Here is an 8,645-nt window from a genome sequence, read left to right as displayed (position 1 = left end):
CAGGAATGGGCTACGGGAGCAGGAGCGGGCACGGTGACTGTCCGGGCTATCCCCACCCCTGGGCTTGCACCCAGGTTACCGCGTCACAGCTTATCTCAAGGAGGAAGTCCCAGGCGCCTTTGCTGTAACCAAGGCACAATGCACGCGTGTGTGCACAAACATGCACAGCCATGCACACGCACCCGTACACAGGCTCATGTACACACTCTCTCCAGCTGAACTGGAGAGAAGGGCTCCTGGGGCACTCGCAGAAAGCCCCAAGCAGAGGGGGGCGCTGGGATCAGTGCAGACCTCTGTGCTGGCCCGTGCTCCTGCATCCTGTGGCCTCTGCAGCTCCGGCAGGCCCGGGGCACATCCCCGTGTGGGGAGGGAGATGCTTCCCTCAGGCTGACGCTGTCCGTGCCCCCGGCAGGGCGTGAAGGAGTTCAAGTGTGAGGTGTGCGGGCGGGAGTTCACACTGCAGGCCAACATGAAGCGGCACATGCTCATCCACACCAGTGTCCGGCCCTACCAGTGCCACATCTGCTTCAAGACCTTCGTGCAGAAGCAGACGCTCAAGACGCACATGATTGTGCACTCGCCTGTCAAGCCCTTCAAGTGCAAGGTACGGGGCTGGCAGGTGGAGGCCCCACCGGGCACTCATGGGACCGGGCCTGACTTCCTGGGCCAGGTCACAGGCTGATTCAAGGAGCACAGGGTGGGGGTGTCTCCTCCAGCCCCTCACCCAGTGCTCAAGCCTGGCTGGCTGCCTCAGCCCCGGGGACCCAGAGCAGGACCCCGCAGGCTGCCAGGAAGCAGGGTTTGCTGCCTCCTGTCCTAAGCCAGGGCTGCTCGCCCCTCTGCTCCCCGAGCCCTGAAAGCTGACGCAGGGCAGGGCAGGGAGACCGCTGGAGAGCTGGCTGAAGTCTTGGTTGCTTGGAGGCGAGGGGATCATCGGGGAGTCCCGGGGCCTGTTTGGGCTGCTTCAGAAAGCCCAGCGCCTCAGCAGCTGCTGGCGGGCTGGGCCCCTGTGGAGGATGGGGCAGGGCGGTGGGGAAGGGGTTTTGCTGATGGCCAGAGTCTCATTCCAGGTCTGCGGGAAATCCTTCAACCGCATGTACAACCTGCTGGGCCACATGCACCTGCACGCCGGCAGCAAACCCTTCAAGTGTCCCTACTGCTCCAGCAAGTTCAACCTGAAGGGCAACCTGAGCCGGCACATGAAGGTCAAGCATGGGGTCATGGACATCAGCCTGGACAGTCAAGGTAGGAACAGGCTTGGATCGGGCCCGTGGCCAGAAGCCCCAGCTGGGTCCAGAGCCAGCGTTGGCATGACCCCCCTGCCATGCAAGGGTGCCCGGTAGCGTGTTGCTGGCTGGGCCCAAGGCTGCCCCAGCTGAGCTGTGCAGGGGGCTGCACGCGAGTGGGCCCTGGGGCCTGTGCTGTGACCCTGTGCATCCAGGCCTCTGCTCCCATCCCACATGTTTGTGCCAACATGCCAAGGGCTTGTGCATGATCCTCCCGCACCTGGGGCCAGCCCCTTCCCACATCATGCCTGGCAGCTGGCAATTGCTATCCCTTCCCCTGCTGCTCCAGGGCACCCTGCCCTGCCGAGCCATAGCTTGGCTGGACCACTCTGCAGAAGAAACCAGCAGGGAAAGTTAATGCTGCCCTGGGGCTGTGGTCACTGGCTGTTGGCCTGTACAGCCCAGCAGGATGGGGAGTTCACTCTACTGAGCTGCTGGTACGGTATGCCCCTGGTCCAGCATGCCTCCCTTCACTTGGGGTGGCTGGGAGAGCTGGGACAGGCTGGTCCCCACCCTGGGAGTGAAGCAGGCGCAAGTCTCTGGGAGCAGAGATCCTGGAGGAACGACGCACTGAAAAAGGTGCGTAGTTGCAGCGCCGTCCTCATGGCTGCATTGCTGCGGTTCCCATGCACTGCATTGCTCTACCCCTGCCAGGGCAGCGCAGCCAGGCTGAACCCAGCTGGACAGAGCCCTGGGCTGCCCTGCCGCAGGGACCAGCCAGCTTGCACACAGCACCCCTCACTGCACGGAGTCTGGCAAGCATGGGTAACCCAGGTGGATGCACCTGCTCCCAGGAAGACAGGGGGTAGCCGTAGCCTAGCCTGAAATCGCACATCTGCTCGCTCAACAAGCTGCTGCACTTGCTCCCCTGGAGCCCGTGGGCCCCTCTCCATGCACGGGCAGGTGCATCCCGGTCCCACCCCAGCTGGGCCCCGGTTCCCACATGGCAGGGGTCTGCCTAAGCCAAGGGACTCGGATGCCCCTTCTGTAGCAGGGAGGGACGGAGGTGGGGGTCAATTCCACCTGTCAGCCTGGCCCTTGTCCCTGCAGCTGGACTGGCTTGTCGCGTCCTGTCTTCCAGACCCCATGATGGAGCTGACGGGCACCGACACCGCCGAGCTGGACGGGCAGCAGGAGATGGAGGACTACGAGGAGGAGAGTGCCTACGACTACGGGGGGGTGGGGCGCGCCCCGGACGAGAGCGGCCTGACCGAGCAGGCCATGAAGGAAATGGCCTATTACAACATGCTGTAGCTGAGACGGGCAGGGCCGAGGCTGCGATGTGGAGAACCGGGAGCCGGCTGGGGAAGGAGCTCCTGGCACGCGGCGCCAGCCCGGAGTCCCAGCAGCGCCCGCTCCAGCCGAGCCCGGTGCACCAATGCTACCCGTGTGAAGGAGGAAACGGGGATGGCTCTGAGCCCCGCAGTGCCGGAGGAAGGAGGAGCAGCCGGAGGCAGCGCAGCCGCCCACAGAACTGACGCAGCGGGCCAACGGGTCTTGGCTGCTGCCCGGCTGGTGCAGCAGGGAGCCGGTCGGGCCAAGGCTCTGTGCCGTTGCCGGGCCATCCCCTCTCAGGGCCCTCCTTCACCGAGGGCAGCCACCGCTGGCCTGGGCAGCCGCGCCGCCTGCCCTCCCTGGAGCCCACGTGGCCAAGCCCCGGGGCACACTACTCCTGGGCACCGGCAGCAAAGGTGCCTGTGGCCGGAGAAGGTGCATCCAAGCAGCTCCAGGAGCAGCGTTAATCCTGTTCTACCTCCCGGCTCCCCTCGGGCGGAGGCTGCAGATGGCTCCGGAGGAGCCGGGGGTCCAGCCTGCCACCCGTCAGCCCAGCCCCGCCTCGCCAAGGCCCAGCTCTTGCTGCGGGCAGATGGAGGGGCACAAATGTGATGCTCTCTAAGGAAGGACAGCATGGCACATGCAAGGTCAAGTGAGCTACTTGCCCGGGAGCAGCCCTGGCCTGACCCAGCTCGTGGCTGGATTGTGAAGGTAATTTATTCCCCCCGCCACGAGCTCCGCCACGGGCGCTCCCCTCAGCCAAGGCTGCTCCCACCACCACTGTCCCTTGCAAGCCTGTGGAAGCCATGCGTGAGCAGAGCAGGCGGCTTGGGTACTCAGGGCTTCCTGCCCTGGCACAGGGCGACCAAAGAGAAGCGCTGCTGCTGCTCCCGAGTGAAGCCCTGGCCTGGCCCGTGTGCCACGGGCAGGCTGGGGTGGGTGAACCAAAGCTGCTGTAGCGCCACGGGCACTGCTACTTAGTGCCTGTGAAGGGGGACAGGGCACCATGCATCAGGAGCGGGACCCAGAGCTATGCCCTCCCCCCCAAGCTGCTGCCTCATGGGGATGACAGCCACACTCCCAGGGAAGCGTGGGGGTGAGTCCCAGCAGGACCCTCGGGCAGGGAGAGACCGGGACAGCCACAGGCTGCGAAGCTCTGGGCGCCCCTAGCTCCGAGGGCAGCAGCAGGGCCCAGTCCTGCCCTCCACCACCGCCCTTGCAAATCTCCCCTCCTGGGTGCAACCCAGGGCAGCCTCCATTCAGCCCTGCCCCTGGGCCTGAGCCAAGGAAGCCGTGTTTGCAGAGGCTCCCCGGAGGCAGCAGGAGTGGAGAGAAGCAGCTCTGACAGGGAGGAGCGAAACAGCGTGCCCGGGCCTAGGGGCTGCCCCACAACAGCCCGCACTGCTGCCGTGGGGGCTGGCTCCGGCCAGGGCAGGTGCTCTGCCTTTCAAGCCCAGGGGCAGCTCAGTACAGGCTTCCCCGCAGGTCCAGGTCCCTGCCAGCAGCTCTCCCTCCCCCTTCCCTGGAGCCCACAGCACCTTCAGGGCTTTTGGGCCCATGCTGGACAGCGGGGAGCCCTTACGGCTCCTGCACAGGCCATGGCCGGGAGCTGCAGCCAGGGCCCCCTTCCCTGGCGCTGCGGGGGAGGCCAGGCTGCCTGGGAAAGCAGCACAGCCCGGGTAGGGCCCAGCGGCACTGCCCTCCTCTCTGCCCAGAGTGCAACGGCCCTTCTTCCCCTACAAACTACCTCTGTCCCCGTTACCAAAAAGCAGCCGCTCTCGCCCGGCCCTGCGCCGGCCTCCTCACTCCTGCAGAGCAGGCAGTGCCTGCACCCACGGAGCCCCCGGCCGCACCCCTGCCCGGGCAGAGGAGAGCAGCGCTGGCGGGTGCGGCGCAGTGCGGTCATCCCCCCTCGTGCAAAGCCCTACTGTGTGTGACTCCCTGTTTGAAGAGTTGTTAGCAATAATTCTAAATAAAGGAATATTCTTTAGCCCGGCGCCCGCACTAGTGCTGAGCCACGGGGCATGGCCCACGGCCCAGCCCTGGGAGCCGCCACGAGGGGGCGGCAGCGCCACGGCACAGCACGGTTAACCCTCTGTTCTCTGCAGCCAGTGGGGTGTGTGAAGAGGTTTAATGGCTGCGTTAGGCACCAAGAGGTCAGGGGTTACATAAATTAGGGCCCGTGGGATGGGCAGGCTGCTCCCTCCTGCCTCCCATGTGCCGGTTAGGGACTGTTTAAAAACATACCGTAAGAAAACCAGTTACAAAAGTTGCCCCACCAGGCCCCATGCGCTGAGCGGTAGCCACTGCAGTGCTGTTCAGGTCGAGGTGCACCGCTGGGGCTGGGCCACCGCATGCCCCCTACCCCTAGAAAGGAGCCCCCACCCCGTCTACTGCTTGCCCAGGGCTTTGTCCAGGTTGCTCTTGATGGCGTCCAGGAAGTCACCGGTGTTCATATAGTGCTCGTTCAGCTTCACACTGCGAGGCAGAGGTGGAGGGTCAGGGCTGGGCGCGGGCACCAGCGCTGGCTTGCTGGGGCACATGCTGCTCTGGGCCCAGCTGGCAGCCACACGGCCCCCCTCCTCAAGCCAGAGGCTGCTTGCAGCAGGGCAGCTCTCGGGGGTCCTTGGGGAGGGGCTTGGCAAGCCCAGGAGAAGGCGGCCAAGCCCAGCTCCATGCGCTGTCCTGGCCAGCAGCCAGAGCAGCAGCATCAGTGGAGCCAAGGGCACCGCCCTAGACAAACCGGCCTTCAACCCCTCGCTGACACATCAGGCAGCTGAGGGCAGGGGGCCAACAGTGCGGCCTCGGCAGGCAATGGCTCCTCTTGCACCCAGGCTAGCCAGGGAAGCCCACTCGCTCCAGGACAAGGGGCTCACCCAGCGTGGGGGGACGAAGGGGCTGGGCATAGTGTCAGCACCGCTCCACCCCCAGCTGGCTCCGAGAGCATGTGCACAATGCAGCCTGCCCACCCTAAAGGCAGTGTCACCTACTCCCAGGAGATGCCCCTCCGTACCGGGAGCAGGAGACAGCAGCGGGGGGAGACTCAGCTCTGCAGGGAGCCAGGACCGGAGCATGCAAGGCCCAGCCCACCCTGCCCATACTCACTTGCTGAGGCCATGGATGCAGCCCGCGAGGTCCTTGGTCATCGCCCCGCTCTCCACAGTCTGGACACAGACCTTCTCCAGCGTCTGGGCAAACCTGGGGGTGCAGCAGGGTCAGGCCCCGCTCCCTGGCTGGCCAGGCCCAGCTGTGCGCACACTGCCAGGACCCAGTTTCTCCCACCCTCGTGCTGGCTGGTGCAAGCAGGAGCCCAGCCCTAGCCCTAGCCCTACCCTCATCAGATCATCTTGCTCTGGCCTCCCAATGCCCACGCGCGTCAGCTCCCAAGCCGAGCAGCCACGTGCCTTCACGCCAAGGGAGGGCAAAAGGGCAACGCGGGGCAAGCAGCCCAGCTTCTGGGCCAGCCGGTGGCTCTGCTTACTTGATCAGGTCCGGGTTGCTATCCAGCTTGCCTCTGTGCTCCAGGGCCCGTGTCCAGGCAAAGATGCTGGCAATGGGATTGGTGCTGGTGGGTCGTCCCTGCAAACAGAGCTACATGGTGCCACCAGCAACGGAAAACCCTCGGACCAGCCCCAGGTCCCACCATGGGGCATCACCAACCACTCCCTTCCCCACCTGCTGCAGCAGCTCTGGGCGAGGAGGCGCCCGTCTGCCTAGCATGGGGGCAAAACAAACAGCCCTTGGGGACCGGCCCTTTCCTCCCTCCAGGCCATAGCCAGGCACTGGAGCAGCAGGTGAGGGGGGCAGCGACTCACTTTCTGGTGCTCCCGGTAGTGGCGGGTGACGGTGCCATGTGCTGCCTCAGCCTCAACGGTCTTGCCGTCCGGGCAGACGAGGACCGAGGTCATCAGCCCCAGGGAGCCGAACCCTAGAGCAGGGAGCAGGCTGCGGTCAAGGCACGGGGGACTTGCTCATAAGTGGGGTGCCTTGACCCTGAGTGGGGTGCATACCCTGAGCTTCCCCCCTCAACTGACACCGCGGCAGTGCTGCCCCCCTCCCCCAGCACCTTGCGCTAGGATGTCCGATTGCACGTCCCCATCGTAGTTCTTGCAAGCCCAGACGAAGCCGCCTGCAGACTTCAGCACCTGGGCCACCATGTCGTCAATGAGCCGGTGCTCGTACCAGATCTTCAGCTTGTCGAAGTCTGTCTTATAGTGCCTGGGGGCAAGGGCAGGGGTCACCCGGGGGCAAGGGCAGCACCACCCTCCTTCCGGACAGGGGCTGGGAGACTGGCCACCCACACTCCGTGGCACTGATCTCGTCCTGCCAGGCAGGCCATGCCTGGTCTCGACCCCCTGTGAGGCAGGCTGCCCACAGGTGCCCCCCCAGTACTGCACCATGCTCATACTTCTCAAAGATCTCCTGGAAGATGTCCTTGAAGCGCCCGTCATAGGCCTTGAGGATGGTGTTCTTGGTGCTCATGTAGAGCGGCCACTTCTTGTTGATGGCGTACTGGAAGCAGCTGTGCGCGAAGCCGGAGATGGACTGCAGGGGACAGGCGGACGGACACAGGCTCAGTCAGGCCCCACACCCCTCCGCACACAGGCGCCAGCAGCTGGAGGAAGGTGCTCTGCCCGGCTGGGGAGCCGGGTCTTGAAGGGCAGCTGCATTGGCCCATCCCCAGGGCCAAGGCTGGGGGAAGGGTGTAGGCTCCCCATCACTGGCCTGAGCCAGGAGCAAGGAGCTTTACTAACTCTGCGCCTCACCCACAAGCCTGAGTCCAGCCAGGACAGTAGGGCCAGCCTGCCATCGCAACCCCCAGGCCAGCGCCTACGGGGCTCCTGGGGAGAAAGCCCCCAGCCACCCAGCACCGGGAGCTCCCCTGGCAGGCCCTGACCAGCCCTTCTCTGGCCCTCCGTGCCTGGCTCCCACGCGGCAGCCCTCACCTCGTCCGTGTTGTACATGCCCATGCCCACGCCGCCTCCAGGGAAGTTGTACACCTCCCACTCCTTCACACCACTGCCATCCTTCGGGGTGAACACCATCTTGAACGTCCCGGACTTGTCCACCACAAAGTCCGTGGCCTTGTACTGCAAAGCAGAGTCCCAGCCGTCACCCTGGCTGCACCCCTCTGTGCCCATGGCTCCCCCACAAGGATGGATGCCCCTGCCCAGGCTGTGTCCCCCGTGGGCACACCTGGTCACCGTGGGCGTGCCTGCCAATGGTGATGGGCTTGCTCCAGCCCGGGACCAGGCGGGGAATGTTGTTGCAGATGATGGGCTCCCGGAAGACGGTGCCGCCCAGGATGTTTCGGATCGTGCCGTTCGGGCTCTTCCACATCTTCTTCAGCTTGAACTCTGGGGAGTGGGAGTGCAGGTGGGTGAGATGCTCTGTGCCCCCTACCCACGAGGGCAGGGCACCCACCGGCCCCCTGCCAGCCCCAGCCCAGACCTAAGCACAGCACTGGAGTCTGCTCTGACCAGGGGGCCTGAGCCCAGACCCCGACCCCTTCCCGTCCCCACAGGCGAGTGCAGGGGTTCAGCCCTGCCACGCACTGGGACTGTGCAGCCCCGGGGCAGCGTCCACCTGGTGCTCGTGGCACTGAGGTTAGACCCCAAGTCACCGCCTCCCCCAAGGCGTGAATGAAGTGCCCTGCCCCGCGGGGGCAGAGGCCAGGGAGGGGGGGAGGTCCCCTAGCCACGCCACTCTGTCCCCGAGCCCCCGGCCCTCCACACCTTCCACTCTGGCCTCATCGGGCGTGATGGTGGCGCACTTCACGGCCACGCTGTACTTCTGTGTGGCCAAGGCCGAGTCGATGGTGACCTGGTCGCTCGTCTGGTCCCGGTTCGGCAGCCCCAGGTCAAAGTACTTCAGCTGCACGTTCACGTTGGGCAGGATCAGCTAGCGGGTGCCGAGGGGAGAGAGCTCAGAGTGGGGCAGGGACCCCCACGTGTCATCCCCCCCATGCCAGGGCTCCCCTTCTCCCTGCATCCAAGGGCAGGGCTGGAGCCACCGCCCAGCTGAGAAGCGGTGCCGGCACCACCCCACGCTGCAGCTCCCCCGCCAGGCGCTTTCGCTTTCGGG

General features: G+C 65.4%; 2 protein-coding genes across 2 annotated transcripts in view; one reads left to right on the top strand and one right to left on the bottom strand.

Annotated features, from left to right (window-relative positions):
* The window catches only part of ZNF710 (zinc finger protein 710), a 10,494-nt gene extending 5,932 nt beyond the window's left edge, over nt 1–4,562 (top strand). The window contains 3 exon segments of the mRNA XM_025212459.1: nt 413–604; nt 1,071–1,245; nt 2,368–4,562. Coding sequence (XP_025068244.1) covers nt 413–604; nt 1,071–1,245; nt 2,368–2,540 — 540 coding nt within the window. The 3' untranslated portion in view covers nt 2,541–4,562.
* Nucleotides 4,563–4,670: 108 nt separating this feature from the next.
* Nucleotides 4,671–8,645, bottom strand: part of IDH2 (isocitrate dehydrogenase (NADP(+)) 2, mitochondrial) — a 4,369-nt gene continuing 394 nt past the window's right edge. Inside the window, exons 2-10 of the mRNA XM_014523263.2 lie at nt 8,297–8,462; nt 7,758–7,918; nt 7,508–7,651; nt 6,970–7,106; nt 6,628–6,779; nt 6,377–6,489; nt 6,043–6,140; nt 5,667–5,759; nt 4,671–5,039 (exon numbers count right to left, since the gene is read on the bottom strand). Of these exons, the coding sequence (XP_014378749.1) occupies nt 4,952–5,039; nt 5,667–5,759; nt 6,043–6,140; nt 6,377–6,489; nt 6,628–6,779; nt 6,970–7,106; nt 7,508–7,651; nt 7,758–7,918; nt 8,297–8,462 (1,152 nt within the window). The 3' untranslated portion in view covers nt 4,671–4,951. The remainder of the gene's footprint in view (nt 5,040–5,666; nt 5,760–6,042; nt 6,141–6,376; nt 6,490–6,627; nt 6,780–6,969; nt 7,107–7,507; nt 7,652–7,757; nt 7,919–8,296; nt 8,463–8,645) is intronic.

The sequence above is a fragment of the Alligator sinensis genome, unplaced genomic scaffold (assembly GCF_000455745.1).
Source record: "Alligator sinensis unplaced genomic scaffold, ASM45574v1 scaffold407_1, whole genome shotgun sequence".
NCBI lineage: Eukaryota > Metazoa > Chordata > Crocodylia > Alligatoridae > Alligator > Alligator sinensis.
Note: the sequence above shows the minus strand (reverse complement) of the source record. Positions and strands in the feature narration are given on the sequence as shown.